At 49.9% G+C, this 17,185-nt stretch overlaps 10 protein-coding genes across 10 annotated transcripts; 4 read left to right on the top strand and 6 right to left on the bottom strand.

Annotated features, from left to right (window-relative positions):
- Window positions 1–368: 368 nt before the first annotated feature.
- Window positions 369–1,260, bottom strand: J3458_001364 (uncharacterized protein). The gene has a single exon (XM_007812065.2). It carries the CDS (start codon window positions 908–910, stop codon window positions 491–493), a length of 420 nt encoding a protein of 139 aa, XP_007810256.1. The 5' UTR covers window positions 911–1,260; the 3' UTR covers window positions 369–490.
- Window positions 1,261–1,863: 603 nt separating this feature from the next.
- Window positions 1,864–2,421, bottom strand: J3458_001363 (uncharacterized protein). Its single transcript, XM_066116685.1, has one exon. It carries the CDS (start codon window positions 2,268–2,270, stop codon window positions 1,932–1,934), a length of 339 nt encoding a protein of 112 aa, XP_065978571.1. The 5' UTR covers window positions 2,271–2,421; the 3' UTR covers window positions 1,864–1,931.
- Window positions 2,422–4,008: 1,587 nt separating this feature from the next.
- J3458_001362 (uncharacterized protein) lies at window positions 4,009–4,622 on the bottom strand (the record flags this gene model as incomplete). The annotated part of the gene is made up of 2 exons (XM_066116684.1): window positions 4,009–4,175; window positions 4,238–4,622. 2 exons carry the CDS (start codon window positions 4,620–4,622, stop codon window positions 4,009–4,011), a joined length of 552 nt encoding a protein of 183 aa, XP_065978570.1.
- Window positions 4,623–7,229: 2,607 nt separating this feature from the next.
- J3458_001361 (uncharacterized protein) lies at window positions 7,230–8,093 on the top strand (the record flags this gene model as incomplete). Its single annotated transcript, XM_066116683.1, has 3 exons — window positions 7,230–7,498; window positions 7,587–8,014; window positions 8,035–8,093. The coding sequence occupies 3 exons, from the start codon at window positions 7,230–7,232 to the stop codon at window positions 8,091–8,093; spliced, it is 756 nt and encodes a 251-aa protein (XP_065978569.1).
- A 90-nt stretch (window positions 8,094–8,183) lies between these two features.
- J3458_001360 (uncharacterized protein) lies at window positions 8,184–8,741 on the bottom strand (the record flags this gene model as incomplete). Its single annotated transcript, XM_066116682.1, has 1 exon — window positions 8,184–8,741. The coding sequence occupies one exon, from the start codon at window positions 8,739–8,741 to the stop codon at window positions 8,184–8,186; it is 558 nt and encodes a 185-aa protein (XP_065978568.1).
- A 1,416-nt stretch (window positions 8,742–10,157) lies between these two features.
- Window positions 10,158–12,500, top strand: J3458_001359 (uncharacterized protein). The gene is made up of 2 exons (XM_066116681.1): window positions 10,158–10,243; window positions 10,372–12,500. Exons 1-2 carry the CDS (start codon window positions 10,189–10,191, stop codon window positions 12,261–12,263), a joined length of 1,947 nt encoding a protein of 648 aa, XP_065978567.1. The 5' UTR covers window positions 10,158–10,188; the 3' UTR covers window positions 12,264–12,500.
- On the top strand, window positions 12,484–13,672 carry J3458_001358 (uncharacterized protein). The gene is made up of 2 exons (XM_007812068.2): window positions 12,484–12,671; window positions 12,728–13,672. Exons 1-2 carry the CDS (start codon window positions 12,530–12,532, stop codon window positions 13,444–13,446), a joined length of 861 nt encoding a protein of 286 aa, XP_007810259.1. The 5' UTR covers window positions 12,484–12,529; the 3' UTR covers window positions 13,447–13,672.
- On the bottom strand, window positions 13,579–15,078 carry CWC2 (Pre-mRNA-splicing factor; the record flags this gene model as incomplete). Its single annotated transcript, XM_007812069.2, has 3 exons — window positions 13,579–14,174; window positions 14,243–14,816; window positions 15,001–15,078. The coding sequence occupies 3 exons, from the start codon at window positions 15,076–15,078 to the stop codon at window positions 13,579–13,581; spliced, it is 1,248 nt and encodes a 415-aa protein (XP_007810260.2).
- A 553-nt stretch (window positions 15,079–15,631) lies between these two features.
- Window positions 15,632–15,898, bottom strand: J3458_001356 (uncharacterized protein; the record flags this gene model as incomplete). Its single annotated transcript, XM_066116680.1, has 1 exon — window positions 15,632–15,898. The coding sequence occupies one exon, from the start codon at window positions 15,896–15,898 to the stop codon at window positions 15,632–15,634; it is 267 nt and encodes an 88-aa protein (XP_065978566.1).
- A 110-nt stretch (window positions 15,899–16,008) lies between these two features.
- RBG2 (Ribosome-interacting GTPase 2) lies at window positions 16,009–16,560 on the top strand (the record flags this gene model as incomplete). The annotated part of the gene is made up of 1 exon (XM_007812070.2): window positions 16,009–16,560. One exon carries the CDS (start codon window positions 16,009–16,011, stop codon window positions 16,558–16,560), a length of 552 nt encoding a protein of 183 aa, XP_007810261.2.
- Window positions 16,561–17,185: the final 625 nt, after the last annotated feature.

Below are 17,185 nucleotides of genomic sequence, written 5' to 3'. Positions count from 1 at the left end.
TGAAGCGACATCGCTTTGATCCTGGAAGATTACAACAAAAGGAACTTCACCTTTCCCGGAGACTGTCTCTATGCCTTTGAGGGCATGTCGTTGGTCTTGAGCCCTCAAATGGCCGGTCGATTCGAGGGAGAGGTGTACAACCTTGCCACAATCACCTAATTTGGCCTACGGCAGAATTCACCTACGACGGTCCTTCGTTCTATCCATACGTGTAGCCAGTGCGAAAATACGGTCTTCATACTATGAGACATGTTTACTTATAGAGTGTAAATAGAAGAGGATGCTCTTTATACTCATAAACAGTAACTAACTATTAATACGTAGCATGTAAGTATTTGAAAAGGATATGATCCTACTTTATTGCATCTCGCGTGGCGTGCTCCATGGGACGCTACCTGCATCTCCACAGGCCGGGAGCACCAATCAAATGACACAGGTTTGGGCGTAGGCTCAATACCCATAAGTTATCTGGCGTGCCTCTCTACTACCTTTACATCGTCCGTTCCAGGTCAGTCTCGGACGACTCTGCGCCATGTACCTGTTGCACATGCTTCTTGAAGGCATCTAAACTGGATAAGAAGTCACCAAAAAGCGCACATTGTGGATAACGGCAAACGAATCTTCCTTCGTCGCGCTCATGCCTAAGATGCACGTTCTCCACGTGGTCCATCATATGAGATACGCGCTTGAATGAGCGCATGCGCGAAGCGTATGGGAGCCGCTCTTCGCCCACACAAATTATGCACTGTGTTCTACCAAGAATAAGGGGTATTTCCTTGACTTTGATCTTGGGAATGGCAGCTTTGATGACGGGAAAGCCCGGGCGAATCCTACTTCCACAGAGCGAGGGTGATGTGGATGGCGATTGGACCGGAGGACGCACCTCACGACGAGATGCTAGACGAACCATGTCAACGGCCCGGATCTTGCGGTCTGTGAGGCCTTTTATACTCAAGTCTTGTCTGAAGTCGCTCAGTAATGTTTAATAGTTAGTTCAAGTGAGAAAGAAGTTTATAAATTACATTAGATGTTTTTACTTCGTAGAAACCGTCTATGACGGCGTCTTGGGCGAAGATGCTCCGAATTTATAGAATTTATAGGAATAGTGATGCTAAGAGACGATGTAGAGAGTTATTGGGCAACCAGTAACACGGGCCGGCAAATTCTCAGAGGCGAGATGTCTTATCAGACGACCTGGGCCGAGAGTAGACGGTGCGTCGGTCGCCTCGTCAATGTGTAGCGCGTTCAGTCGAACTGCGGGGATCCTATAGCGAACCACCGCAATTCAGCATTGCACATAATCAACTATGTTGAAACCCGACAGATGGTATCCCTGTGACTGGTGCCACCGTATTTCTAACACAAGGTTGGGGGCGGGGGGTGGGGGGGCGATCCTTCTGCGAATTGAAGGTAACTTTAAAAAAGATTAATCATGCTATTCACATCATCCCCCCATTATTTCCGATGGAAAGACAGTAACAGCCACTCGTTGGAAGCCTATCTAGGTTGCCAAGTGTCCAAGTAATACGTCACAACGTCACGCTGTGGGAGCAAAGCATTTTGATGTCTCCAAATTCCAGGTTTCTTCGTTAAGTCCAAGAAGCAACCTTCCGCACCTTCGCTTTGGAAAGGGCAAATAGAAACCTTGCTAGTCATGATATGGGCAATATCTTTCACGTTGAGCAGATGCCTTCCTGGCCTGCAAATTTCACGACAGGACTCCAACAAATAGACTCAACAGGTCCAAGTCGTGCAACTGGATGCCGAGTCACCTGCATTGAATAAGCGATTTCAATTTGACATGTAACATTCTGTTGCATTCCCATCAGCTGGGGTGCTGTCAGAAATACGGTGGCACTATTATGGGGATAAAGAATTGTTATTTATTGTTGTCTCTCCTCTTCTTGTTTAACTTGAAGAATTGAGGTCTTTTAGCGCAGACACAGCCTGAACTTGAATTCCCAATTCAACATCAAATAGATGACAATAGACTGATGAATGATTTGCAGCGCTTTAAAGTCAAATATGGACTGAAAAAAAGATGTGTAAGATGTAAGGATGTGACGGGTGGGGGTCGACGGACGCCGGTTGCCTAACTCGTTTCTGCCCAATTTACGAGGTGGACCACAAGTTACGCAGTGTAGTTGCGCTGGCTTCCTATCTTCTTGTTTTGGTCCATGTCTGTGTACCTTCATTGAAGTTTTGGCTGAATGCAACACTTCTGATGAACTCTGGTGAATTACTTGCAATTCTTCATCAAGTAGGTACATATGTTTATCCACAAACTTTTGATTAAGTTCGCTCGGTGTTTGTTCGATGTCAAAGATATAGTCTATTTTCCACAGGGTTCGTGCAAACTCGCCTATCGAATGGTATTCCGGACATTGTTTTCACTTTGTCAGGAGGTTGTTGAGAATAGTCGGTAGGGTTAGTACTGGAAACTCCAGGTAACAATGTGGGTGCTTGTCTCTTTCTTATAATGACCAGCGCCCTACCTAGGGGCAAGGGCGCTTGAGGCGATTATGGGTGGGCGGGCAGGGAAAGGTAGGGCGCGAGTGATGTGTGGGTGCCCGACCCGTTCAAATCCGTGCCGCCGCCTCCCAACAAGCGGATGCGGCCAACGGCCCAGTCGCCAGGATGGAGCGTCTTGCAGGTGGTTGCCTTGCTCAGGAGAGTCTGGTGTTCACGACATTACTAAAACTGTGTTTCTTGGCATGGGTGTGTTGAATTATTGCTGTATCAACGCCTCCTGGCGCTGTGCAATGATTCCTTTTTTATCAGCCGCACAGTCAGCCGCGGGGGGAGAGTGGCTCCGTGAGAAGGACGGGCACTAGGGAGATGTGCGCGGGGTGGCGGACTAGTGGGAAACAGGCAAACAAGCGACATCAACTACACTGCAGAAGCCGTGAACGGGGGAAATCAAGGCAGGACCGGGCAAAAGAGGGAAAATACTGTGTCAAGGCCGATAGATGCAATCTCCTCAACTATGTCAAGTGGACGAGCCCCGTGTGGTGATAGCAACTACATGATTACACAGTATGGTGGGAAGACTGAACAGCCTCGTGAATGCCTTGGCTTTGGTGGGTGTTTTAAGGCAGGAGATGGGCGAAGAGGGCTGTTTATTTTTGGTCAAGGTTGGTTGACAAGCAACCTAGCTACAGTTACCCGGGATATGGCAGCGTCAGGGTGAAACCGAGCTCAATATTGCCGCGGAAATGGATGGCGAGTCTGCACATCGATAACGTAAGTGTGTCAACATCGCATGTTATTAAAAAGACCCATTCAATGCACAAGAATAAAAAAAAAAACTGGCGACAGTTACTGGGCCCAGGCCTCCCCACCCAAGTTTTCACGACCCCAACATCTTGCCAACTCCGAATTGGAATCCCTGAATATGCGCACCCAACAGCTTGATGGATGGTGATACTCCATTCAGGATTTTTAAATGGCATTCATCCACTCCCGAATATAGTACATAAATATCGACGAAGAGGCATTCAATCGGGACGCGACGACGCCGAGCGTTAGAGACATACTATACAATAACTTAGAAGTCCCATTCATCCCCCTTGAAACAAAGTAGTAAGGGAGCTGACTAGAATCACAAGATCGGCGTAACTTGTGGCCTTCCCCCTACAATTGCCTTCTTGCATTATCAAACCTATGCAGACCTCAGGGACGAAATCCATCGACCGAATGAACGGAGCAGTCCTTCTGGGAGAAGTTCATCCCATTCCTCATGAGTAACGTTATTCAAATGCCTCAAGCTTGGGAACAAGCTGTTCAAGTACGCCTCTCCACGTCTCTCGCTCTGAAATAGCGCTTGACACCGTGAAATACGTCCACCCTTCAGTGAAAAGATGTTTGCTCAACATTGACAAAGCCATTGGCAGCACCACTACGGAGCCAGTAATGGGACCGGCTCTCTGAGTGGGCCCATCTACGTATGTCTGAAACCAATGCAGAGCCCTAGGCCCATGTGTGGTAAGCATCCTATGAATAGGAAACTTAGCTCGTTCGAGCGTTCCGGATAGTCTGCGGAGCAAAGCTACATCCCGCATCTGGTGTGATTGCTAAAAATGCAAAGCGACAGGCGATATCGTGACAGTTCCAAAATATAGGTCGATACGGAGGCTTGCTGTTTAAGCCGCGGTCTACTCTGATGAGCTCTTGCACTTTGAGTGTTCCATGGTTAGACGTCATCATGACAGACGATTAGAAGACGGGGATAACTCACATAAGACATCAAGTTCTGAATTCTCCCTATTAGTATGCCCTACAAACTCTAGGGCCACCAGTCGCGCTACAATCGCCTCGTCCGCGACTCTTCCCACCGCATCCCTGGCTGGTGTCATGACAGGGCCAGAGTGCTCGTAGATTCTTCCTGATACCAGTTTTTGTCTCAATGTCAGTGCGGTATTGGCGCAAATACTCTCGTCAATAACAATTATGCCAATGTGACATCGAATGTCGAATGGTGTCTGTGAAATTCGAGGAAGAGAGGTTGTCTCGTTCAAATCTGTAAGGTCACCCCCCAGAAAACGGCCCTGTTGAAAGACACCAAAACCGCTTCCGGAGGATGATTGCAAGAATTCAACTAGGGATAGCGGCGATTGAAACATGAAGATTCGATATGCCCCTGCCGATTTTAGCTTCAATCTCAACTGAGCGTAGCACGCAAATACCTGTAGCAATTCAGCTGAAATCATGATTACCGTTGGGGGCGGATCTGGTACGAGGCGCAAAATCCTCCATAATTTTTCGAATTGCCACCGAATGAACTGGAAAGTTCGGTCGAAGAGTATGCGGAAGAGCTCGACAGCAGGTAGAGGCTACCCATAGGTTCGCGAACTCCGCGAATCTACAGTTCCAAGAGTTCGCGTTAATGACTAAGCACATTCCTGAACTTGGCGTAGACAGAGTTCGTGTAGTTGAAAGCTAAGGACCAACATCCCTCTGGCACCAGGAGCTTTTGATTAATCGTGGCCACATGAGATTTCTTGCAACATGCGATGGTGACACACCTATGTTATCGGTGTGCAGATTCGCCATCCATTTCCCTGTCGAATCTCGGTTTCGCACCAGCAGGTGGGCAACCTCCTCCGTCATGCTTTCCTTTGTCCACTGTCGTGGCCTTCGTGTTTGATTGGTTTAATGAGTAAATGCAGCAACTGCCTCAAATGCTTTTGTTTGACGTGATACAGCAAATATGGGGTCCGGATTGATTCCCCATTTAGGAATGAGAGGCAAGCATTGCCAGAACCTTCAACAGCTCCAAAATTCAGGAACCAATGCATGAAACCTAGCGCGAGCGCTTGAAAAGTAGCCTCGTTCGCAAGGGTGAGCCTGTTCGAGGTCAATTACCCGGATGTCTTGACGCAATGTGGAGGCGAGTAGGCCGCCAGATGGCTAGATCATGGCAGTAATTCAATCGGAGGTTCTCCTCGCAATCTCCTGCTTCGACGTGAGACCGCTGTCACCGTGCCATCATCTTCAGACCGCTTGCGCTTCGGAACTCGCGAGATTTTGCCAGTGGTGGCGGTTGGTGGTGAGTCCGGGCAAGACGATGAAGGGGTTGACGGCCAGATGCGGTATGGTCCTGGGTGGCGAGGACGGGACTTTTTTCCGACAGTCTCCAGAAGCGAGAATTGAGTCGAATGCTCTCCACCATGTCTAGACTTTGGGTCGCGAGCTGGTGTCGGTGTTGCTTCGCTCCGGTGCTCGTCGTCGAAGGATCTCGGGCTACTCGGCTCACTACTGGAGTCATAAATGCTGTGCGAGGCCCGGGCTTCTTCCCTTATAGCGTCTGGAGTATGGCCGATAAGATATTCTCTAGCTGCCGCCTCGCCGTACAAATCGCGTCGAATGCCTTGCCGGAACTGCACCAGGCGGAGCCTTTTCCTTAACTGGTCCGTGAAGTCATTGTCGGGGGCGAGGGGTAATAGTTTCAGCAGCGGAGAATGTTGAGGCGACAATCGTTGGTCAATACAAAGGCGTCTGGTCCCGTTCGTAGGGTCGTCGGACCGAGGGTGCGGTGTGCCGGTCGATTGCTTCTGGCGGGACATCTGTGACAAGGCATTCCCACTGCTATGAGGAACTTCTTGCATCCATCCAGCATTGGTTTGGAGGGAGACCGCTTGGCCATCCTGGAAGTTTGCAACGAATGTTTCTATTGGAGATTGATCCGGAAGAAGAATAATCCGTCGAGCAACGGAGCCTGCCCAAACCTGGGCCAATCATGCCACTTCGGGTTGTCAGTGTGTCGGTTGGGCTACCCACTCCACTCTGCTTGGTTCTTTGTGACTGAGAGCAGGAGAGCAGAAATAGCCGCATCATGGCTGATAGCCCGAGCAGTCAGCGAACGAACGAAGATCCTACAGGACCGACGTCCAGGGCCGCTCAAGCAATATTGACTTAACACCTAGCAATGCTGCCGCGAAGAGGGCTTTCTCCGACGTTGTGGGGTGGACACTTCAACGGTCGCAAAAAGACATCGAGGATGACAACAAGGCGAACTCAGGGTCACGCTCCCCAGATCCGAGGGACCATGCCAAGAAATTCATGTGGACTTCCTCAGAACAAACCAGTGATCCAGACGTCTCACGTTTTATCAGACAGCATCAAGTTGGCCAACTCTCGTCATCTGCAAATTCGTCCTTTGATGGCTCTGCTGCTCAGAAAGTCGAGCCCGAATCCGCGATACATATCTGGACCGGCTGTTTCTTCCTAGACCTTAATTATCGGCCGATTCGACCAGGCGGGGGATGGAGAGCCGGCAGGCTCAATGAACAAACCCTCAACGACGTCGTTCTGGCCGTTGACGATTCCAGTGCAATGGGCGTCAGAGTCAGGCACATCGTATTACAGGTCCATGAACAGAGTGGCAGGATCTATGTGCGAAGTGTTACTGACAAAGCCGACGTGGAGATGGACGGAATGAGATTGTCGCGTGGGCATATTCATGTCATGAACAATCGTTCCACTCATCTTCGCATTGGCCAATTAGCATACCACGTGGAGTACGCGCCTTTCGCTTGTAACGAAGAGTACAGCGAAGAGTACAAAAGCAAACTGAAAATTTACATTCAAACGGTCCTTGGAAAGCACCCATGGAAACCTTTGCATTGACCCCCACCCCTTCCTGGTCGACAAGGCTCACTGTAGGACAGTGGACAATCTCTAGTGCTGGGACAATTGGTTCTGGTGGTGGAGGGCGAGTTAGTGCGGCCATGAACAGTTCAGGTGATATTGTCGCCCTGAAGAGGATGACGGCTACCAAGGGGTCAAAAACCCTGCAGAAACGTATTAACACACTGCAGCTGCTAACAACACTCGCGGATGACGCGCAGGAAAATCGAATTTTGCGGCTTCGTGAAGTCATAACAGATGATCCCACAGGAAGCAACCCTTCATCGGATGTCTGGTTTGTGCTATTCCCGGCCTTGCCCGAAACGCTATATGATTATCGACATATGTCTTTGCCGTCAGAGCCGCAAGGGTCAGTTTTCTGCATGCTCACCTCCCAGTCCTTTGTTGATTCTGTGGTGATGAAGGCGAATACCTGCTTTCTGACTACGTGATTGCAGAATCAAGAAGACAACCAGCATGATTAAGTCAATTCTCGAAGCTCTCGTGTTCTTGCATTCTCGACAATGGATACACGGTGACATTAAACTTCCCAACATCGGTATGCGGGAATGGACCGAAACCAGTGCATCTGTAGTGCTGTTGGACCTGGACGATGCCATGTATACTCCGACAGGTCATGTGTCGGCAGCTGCTGGATTGACTGGAACTGTTGGTTGGCTATCTCCAGAAAGAGAACTAGACGGCTTCACGGCCACTAGCGTTTGGGCAGTCGGTGTCGTGGCAATATGGCTCCTTTTTGGTCGACATCCGTGGCCATGCCTCGTTAACCCGTGGCGTGCGGGCCTCGAGTGCGAGAAGCACCGGCCTCAATTCCACAAGAATTTTGGCAAAGCCGTCGCTGACATTCGACGACATAACTTGGATGGTATGTTCCCCCATGCTTAGAACTTCTGAGGGAGACACTGAGAAGTCAAAAGTGCTGGGAGAAGCGATTATTTGCATGATCAGGCATCCTTATGCCCTCGATGAGCGATATAAAGTGCCAAGATCAACCAGCCGGGAAGTGCTGGGCATTCTAGGCTGGGACAAGCCGTCTAACCAAGAGTGCCAGGAGCCACCTTCCAAACGATTATGTTGAATCCTGGCTGGATCCAAAGGGCTGTGCTTTGTTCGAAAATGGGAAGTTGATTGGCATCCTCTTGACGGAATAAATATGCCTCTGTCAACAGAACAAGCAAACTTGATGTAACCATTTGTTTCAGCTTCTTCGGTGGACTTTGCAAGACGGGGGCGTTGACGATGACTGCAAATCGTTGATTCGCTCTGCCCTCCCAATTGTTGCAGGCCATGCGGGAGAACCGGTGTCGAGGCAGGAGGCTGTTACCCAAGGAGTATATACGGAGCCTTCCGCGCGAGAGCCGGACCATAGACAGGTTGAAGAAGAAGTAGTGCAGGGGTGGCGGCTTCTTAGTTTTGATGACAGGATCTATGACGATGAGCCGGTGCGCGATTTCACAGCCTGCGACCAGGAGTGCGGGTATTGTGGACAATGCGACTATTAGGGTGCCAATGGTGACCCAAAGGGTTTGGGGGTTGGGGGGGTTGGGGGGAATCACAGTGTGCATGGTGCTTCGCAATCTTAAAAAAGGCATAGGACTTGAACCAATGCCCCGTCCAAATCATCCAAATCGTCCAGAAGTTAATTTTCCAGCGACAACCGTGTTTTCTTGCATACCAAACTCCCATAATCATCAGCTTTTCGTAAAAGCCCGCGTTTCCCACGTCTTTCTTCGTTTCTCCGTTGGAGCAGTCATGCAAAGACTGGAGACGTAATTGATATGTGTTCCTCGTCTTTAACTGAATTTACACTGGCATAAGCTGGTTAAGAATATTCTGACTCGCTTGCCTGGGTTACCTTAATTATTAATAATTTCTTAAGTGTAAAAAACACCTTATAAAACGCTATAAACTATATTATAAGCCTTAATTATTATTATTATTATTATTATTGATTAAAAAAGTTAATATTAAAAGGTTATTTAAGCTAATTAATAAGCTTATTTTATTTAAAGAAGAATATTAATTACTTTAATTAATAGAAATTAACGTGAAGCTATTATTAATGTTTTTAACGAAGAATTTTTAAAAGATTTCACGTAAATCTTAATAATTAAGCCTTTTATAAGCATTAAAGTTACCCCTATTAGCTTAGTATATTATAAGTAAGAATAAATAAAGGTTTATATAAAATATTAGGTTTTTACTTAAATTTATGTGTTATATTTAGTTAATTTAAGTCTAGCGCCTATATTATGCTAAATTTTGCGTTAAAATTAAGGTCAAAAGATTGACCCTAATTCCGGGAATCACACCCTGACGGCAACTGCACATTCATTCAATGTTTACTGTAAGCCTGCCGCAGGGCTGAAGACATGGAGGACAGGCACAGGGAAATACTCCGTACATGTACCACCTGGTTGACTTAAACCAGACATTTGAACCGCCTCAACCATGTCGGCGGTGTACTGTAGAGACAGCATTGGCACGCATATGCTCACATGTTTCAATGTTCCGGTGAATCTACATAACGCTTCGGTGATCCTGCCACTTCCGGCAAGTTTAGCAAGGCAGCCTGGTGCATTTTGTTGCTTGTGGTCATCGGAAGAAAGAGTTGTAGAGCACATGTCGCGGAGAATTTGCAAAGTCCATCTGCTGGCATGAGAGAGCACGAGTCCAGATTAAATGCCCTTTATAGGGCGTCTTCGACAATTGTTACCGACCCAAGCGAACAGCAAATGTTTTAAGTCCCTTGCGGTCAAAGCGAACCAGGGGCCCTACCCACATCAAGACTCAACCTTAAAGAGTTCCCACCTGGAATGGAAGCCTGGCATGGCACCTGGCAGCCGTAGAGCCAGTCGACGCAACAACAACAACAAACAACAGACGCCTATAACTCACACACGCACCCCCTTTGTGCATCCATTACTGCGGACGCTCAATGGATGTGTTCACTATTCAGAGATAGTAGGCATAGCTCTTTGCTTCCTTTTTTTTTTTTTTTTTTTTTTGGAAATCCATATTCCTTATTCGCATCTTGCCATGCTCGGGTGGATGTTGAAGCGTGGCGAGAACGCGCCACACGCGGATGACGGAGGTTCGATGCCCACGATGTTTTTTTTTCTAGCCATTGCTCTATTGTCTCCGCCGGTTCTGCATTCTTGCCTGCCGTGCTGAGTCCTTTTTTTCAGCAATCAAAGGCTCTAACACATTGATTACATGCAGATACCACGCAAATAGATCAGCCGGACACACCGGCACCCGTATTTGCTGCCAGGGCCTTCAAGAGCGCGCTGTTTGGCACGCCGTCAAAACGAAATGAAGAGCGACGGGGATTTCGAAGTGCGGCATCGAGAAAGCCCACAGCACGGTCGTCCGGGACGCCATCAAAGCCGCAAGGTATACTTCTCACTCCAGGAACCGCGACATCCAAGAGGAAGCGTGTTTCCTTTGGCCATGACGTGCCAGGTGGCTCCACGACAAACCTCACAAAAATCACTGAACAAGACGAACCAACCGAGGCACGCCAACCAACAGCTCCAACCCACGCCCCGACCAAAACCGCAGAATCACAATCACGAGTTGCACAGCCCGAACCCAACGTGTCAGACGATGAGTGGGAAGAAGAGGATGAATGCGGCTCCCATGACGTTACGCTGGACCTTAATGAACCGCACTCGCAATCTGGTCGGTACTGGAAAGAGGAATTTCTCAAGTACCACCAAGAGGCGAAAGCTGAAATGGAGAAATTGCTCAAGTATAAGCAACTGGCAAAGTCTTACGCACAGCAAAAGGACGCCGAGGCGATTGAACTTGCCGAACGATTGCGAGACGAACAACAGCGCGTCATCAGAATGGAAAAGAGGATTGCAGAAAATGCATCTCAAATTGCCGCCAACCGAATGGAGCAATCAGAGGAGGTCCAAACGGAAATGCTGGCAAAACTCACCAAACAATCATCACTAGCTGCACAGTACCGTCATCGGGTCCAGGAACTCGAGGCTCAGATGGAAGAATTGCTCACACAACGAGAAAATGGAGCCGGAATTGAGACGCCCCGCCGCCGATATACCTCCAATTCTTCTATAGCAGCTACACAAAAAGCGCTCACGGAAACTCGGCGAGAATTGAGACGAGCACGGTCCCAGCTGAAAGAACTGGACACATTGCGAGATGAAGTATTTACACTCAAAACCCAGTTGAAGAAGGCAGAATTGAAACTAGTCGTCATCGAAAAGGAGGAAGCACGTACCAGCAATGGGCCGCGAGCCCAGGAACTTCGGACTTTGCTCAAGGCAGCCAAGGATGACTCTCGACGGAAAGATGAAGAGATACGACAGCTCAAGAGTGAGTTCGAGGCATTTAGAAAAGAAAACGAAGTTCACGAAGCCGATACCAAGGCGGTCCTGGAACGGGCTCACAACAAGATTGCCAACCTCAAAAAGGAGGTGAAGGCTCTCAAGTCTGCAGCTCCAGCACAACCACAAGCCAGACCGCACAGTTGGCATCCACAGAGCATTGGCGAAGAAAGAATGAAGGAATCAAAGTCAGACGAACCTATTCAAGCCAAGGTAGAAACGGCCGAAAGACGAAGCTTAGACGAGTCCCTAGACATGACGAAGAAACGATCTCAACCACGCACATTGCGCGAAAAATTTGTGGATGATGCTACTTTGGCTCCGAAGTCAGAATCGCCCAAGGTAGCAGAACGAGGGAGTCTCGGCAAATCTAAGTGGCAGCCATTTGTTCCTCGATCTCCCAGACACCGCGTCTACACTGCAGAAGATGCAGTTAATCGTCACACTATGTTGAACAAGTCCAAGGAGATTATAGCACCAGAGTTGCCTCCTTTGGCCAACGCTGCGAATCATGAACAGAGTGGATGGGCATCCACCGCAGACCCTCAGGTTGATCTCCTGTCTAACCGATTTGCCAGACTAGGAGGCCCGGGACCAAATGCCCAGATAAACAGCTCTCTTGTGGGCAATACATCAAAGAGCACACTGCCGCCGGAAAGACGAGCAGCCGCTCTCGAGAGAATTGAAAAGAGAATGGCTGAGAAGAAGAGGCTCCGGAACCGAAGTGGCGCCCACAACAAGGAGAATGTGCGGCCTTAGACTAACCGGGTGTATTTATTTCATCTCTTGTTTTTGTCAAATCCAGCAATTTGAGCATGGCGTTCAGGAAAAGGCTTTGATTATAGTATTCTAGCAGTTTGTTGTACCTTTAGGCAGCTCATTACCTTTTAGCTTCCTTCCATCAACATTCCCTAGCAGGTATCCATGATCGGATGTGTCCGCTAGTGCCCGTTGCCGATGCCACAAATCTTGACCCACCTCCGACTTCACGTAGACTCTTATCTTTACAAAGCACACTCCTTCCAATGGACTCGAAACAGGAAACAGTAGATTCGCGAGGCATAATTCAAGAAGAAATAGCCGACTTGGAGCGCCGTCTGGCAGCAGCCAAGACACGTCTAAGCACACCACCAAAGGGATCCGATACACCACAACCTTCACTTCAATGTAAGTGCCTCACTCACCAGCCGGCACAAGCAACAGAAAATCTCACATGACCAAAGCACCGCTCAACTCACCAACACACTACCTTCTCCTCCTCTCCGACTCCCAACTGCCCATTGGCTCATTCGCATTCAGCAGCGGGCTAGAATCATACCTCGCGCACAACCGCCGCGCCACATTCTCCTCGTTCCTCCCGCTCTCACTCTCCTCCTACGCCGCCACAACGCTGCCCTTTGTCCTCGCCGCCCACCGCGACCCTTCCTCTCTCATCGAACTAGACGACCAGCTCGACGCAGCGGTCATATGTACCGTCGGCCGGAGAGCCAGCGTCTCGCAGGGCCGGGCCCTCCTGTCCATATGGGAGCGCTCGCTTAGAGCCACGCTCCCCAAGAGCGCCGACTTGCCGGTCCTCCGCAAATTTGCGACCTTGCTCAAGGATGGCGGGTCTGCGGATGGCGAAGCGCCGCCCGCTTCGGCACACCTGGCGCCGCTGTTTGGCGTAGTTTGCGCAATTGTAGGGCTGACGCTCCGCCAGACGGCGTACGTGTACATGGTGAGCCACCTCAAGGCGGTGGTGTCGGCGGCAGTGAGGGCGAGCATGTTCGGCCCGTACCAGGCGCAGAAGGTGTTGGCCGGGGAGCAGGCGCAGAGGTGGATTGGGCGGGTAATTGATCGGGAGTGGGAGACGATGGTCGACGAGGCCGGGCAGAGTGTGCCGGTGATGGATTTGTGGATTGGACGCCACGAGGTTCTATACTCGAGGATCTTTAATAGTTGACCCGGGGCGGAACTGGAAACCTATACTGGGATGGTGTCTCGTTATATTGGTATCATTATTGTATAAAATACATTGTGTATATGTTCCTTGCCTCCCCCACCGCAGAAAGAAATCAATGAGAATACAAACGCCTTATTCGTCATCGCTATCGCTACCATAAGATACAAGAGGCCCTGTAGAAGCAGCCGCCATGGGCTTTGACGTCACAGCTACTTTAGCTTTGTTGAGTGCTGCCAGCGTAGAGCTGGAAAATATACCGGCCTTTTCTGGCGCTGGAGGTGGTGGTGCTGTTGTGCTTTCGGGTTCTTCTGTCGACTGGCCATTTTCGAGCATCAACGGCTTTTGGTAGTCTACAGGCAAACCTTCATAGCCCTGAGAATTGACTACGTTTTTGCCCCGAGCGAAATGCACCTCGTCGGGTGCCTCGTACCCTTCCGAGCCGTAACTGCTTTCGATGCGTCTCCGTTTCCTGGCTTCAGGGTCTTTGCCTTCGATTTCAGCCACAAATTCCGCAGGTAGCGCTCTGCGAACAGCTTCAGCAGCCTGTTCCTCGACTCGCCTTGCCTCGCGTGCTTGGGCCATAGGGTTAGGATCGGCCGTGGCCCATCGCACGTTGAGGATCTCGTCGTGGTCGAGGGACTGGTGGGCCATGGCTTCTCTGGCGAATTGGGCGTTGGCCTCGTTGGTGTATGTGATGAAGGCGACACCTCGCGAGTTTAAGACGCGGACTGCAGACATTGTTAGTTGGTCCTTTTTTTTTTTTGGCTCCGTTGCGCAGCGGACGGGCGTCACCTACTTCGTTCAATCTGCCCCCATTCCGCAAAGTGGCGAGCCACAATCTCTTCGATATCGTCCGTCACATGAATGCGACCCACGTAAATTGTTCTATTCTGGCGCATGAAGCTTCCGACACCACCCATATCGTCTCTGTAGTCGCTGAACTTTTCGCGGCCAAAGCAGTCGACATTTGGGTTGAAAAGGTCGAATGTCCCCGGTAATCGGTGCAGATTTGTGCAGTCTTGTCCCCGTGGGCAGATTCCCCGTGCAAATCGTAGGCAGAAATAGCTTCCCGACACATTATCAGCCGTGGTGTAGCCGGCGTCCGTCGCAATGATACATCGGCCCTTGGCCTTGGTCTGCTGGTATGCTTCTCGATCTCCGCCCGCCCACTTGTTGAACCAGATGTTGTATGTCGTTCCAGTCTGTGGTGGTGCCTCCGACGCGAATTCGCTAGGATCAATCTGCACTCTCGCAGGCTTCTTCTTTTTGCGAACAATCTTCTTGACAATCTTCTTTTCTCCCGTAGTTGCGACCGCCGTCGAGCCGTCTGTCGCGCTCGCAGGCGCGATCTCCCCGTGTTCTTCCTGGTCCTGTCATGGTTCTGGTCGTGTCGGAATCGCTGGTGGCAGACTCTTTGGCAGCGGCAAAATGAAGGCGACGCTTCGCGACTCTGGGTGGGTGGAAAGTTCTCGGCAACGTCAGCCTGAAGTGGTAGGCGGTGAATAAGACGTGCGATGCTTTTTGGCCCCGCCAAGTTAATTCTGCCCGACATACACCGTAAACACCCCACCTATCCTCGAATCTGCCTGAACCTCGATCCATCATCTCAAAAAAGCCGGCATCTTTGAGCATCTGGGCAGACGGTACGCCGTCTATAAATAAAGGGAACCCAAATGGTCAACATTACGGAGAAAATCAAGGAGTTAGTGGCCCCATCTGTCAGTGGTTGAGCTGTGCTGACCTGCGCAGGATTGAGGATGAGATGAGGAGGACTCAAAGTAAGTGTGTTGAAAAACGTCCCCAACTTGACATCTGATGAACTTAAGCTGGTCAAATGGCTCATATTGAATGAAGTCTCACTCGTCTTAATCTTATTGAAGCCATGCTGACGTATCGCAGAAAATAAGGCCACAGGTATGAAGCGCAAACTCACTGAAACGACATCCGTTGACAAATCAAAGAATATCACTTGGGTCTATTAAAGGGGTGCGTTACATGCGAGAACATCCATCTTTGCGTAAATTTCTAATGATGCCTCAGTAAACTTGCCCGTCTTCGAGCACAATTACTGGAGCCCGGCCCGGGAGCTGGCGGCGGCGGCGGATCCGGCTTCGACGTCAGCAAAAGCGGCGACGCGCGCATTTCCCTTGTTGGTTTCCCGTCTGTCGGTAAATCAACCTTTTTATCAAAAGTCACCAAGACGAGATCGGAAGTTGCCTCGTACGCGTTCACCACACTCACAGCCATCCCTGGTGTTCTCGAATATGGCGGCGCAGAGATTCAGCTCCTCGATTTGCCGGGAATCATCGAGGGAGCCGCCGAGGGCAAAGGTCGTGGCCGTCAAGGTCATTTCGGCAGCCAAGACGAGTGATCTTATCCTGATGGTGCTGGATGCCACGAAAAAGGCTGAGCAGAGAGCCCTCTTGGAAGCCGAATTAGAGGCTGTAGGCATCAGGTTGAACCGCGAGCCACCGTACGTTTCATTCCCTCCTGCACTATCCCGCGCACATCATCTAACGACACGCAAGGAACATCTACTTGAAGCCCAAAAAAGCAGGCGGCATGAAAATCACCTTCCAAACACCGCCCAAGAACCTCGACGAGAAGATGCTCTACAACATACTGCGGGACTACAAAATCCTCAACTGCGAGGTGCTCGTGCGCGACGAAAACGCCACAGTTGACGACTTCATCGACGTAATCATGAAGGACCACCGCAAATATATCAAGTGTCTCTATGTGTACAACAAGATTGACAGCGTGTCACTCGACTTTTTAGACAGCCTGGCGCGGGAACCGCAGACAGTCGTCATGAGCTGCGAGTTAGATCTGGGAATTCAGGATGTGATTGATCGATGCTGGAAGGAGCTGAAGCTGATTAGAATATATACGAAGCGCAAGGGCGTTGAGCCGGACTTCAACGAGGCGTTGATTGTGAGGAGTAATAGCACTATTGAAGACGTGTGTGATCGGATCCATCGCACCTTGAAGGATACTTTCAAGTATGCCTTGGTTTGGGGAGCGAGCGCCAGACATATTCCTCAGAGAGTTGGGTTGGGACATTCGGTAGCGGATGAGGATGTGGTTTACATTGTGAGCGGGTGGCGAGCGTAAATAGGATGCATGGATGGCAAACAGCAGGCAGCATAATGTTCACGTGCTCTATTTACGCGAAAACACTTCCACACGCCCGCAAGAAGCCAGTACTGACAGTCCGAATGCGAAGCCGAGTCATGCCACTCAGTACCATTCCCATACCAGCATGGACTACTACAGCATCACAGCACAACGCATTATCAGTTTCAGCATGGATACGAAGTTGATCATCATGAGAGAAATACGAAACCAATCCAACAATCAACCCGCCAACCCCAATATTCATCCAACCCCATCGCGCTTAACATAATCACTATCAGCCCAAACCAAAAGGGCAATATCCTTGTCCCTAATCAAAGCTAAAATCATCATGTGTGTTCATGAAAGTTGTCTCCATAACGCCAGCCTTTTACCAAGTCCGTTCCCCAACAAGCATTCCTCTTCCCATTATACTGTATCAAAGGGGAGGGGCCGCGGAACAAGCAAGCACACCAAAACTCGGAAAACAAATGATGTACAGGTTTGTCCAGCGCCTCGATCACTGCTGGATAGACCGGGCGCCGAGCGCATTCTCGCCATTGAGTTTCTTAGCACTCGCCTGGGCAAAGAGAGACTTGGGCTTGGCCCTGCTACCGCATCAGCA

This window comes from Metarhizium acridum (assembly GCF_019434415.1).
Source record: "Metarhizium acridum strain ARSEF 324 chromosome Unknown scaffold_1, whole genome shotgun sequence".
Lineage (NCBI taxonomy): Eukaryota > Fungi > Ascomycota > Sordariomycetes > Hypocreales > Clavicipitaceae > Metarhizium > Metarhizium acridum.
This window is presented reverse-complemented; position numbering and strand designations above follow the sequence as displayed.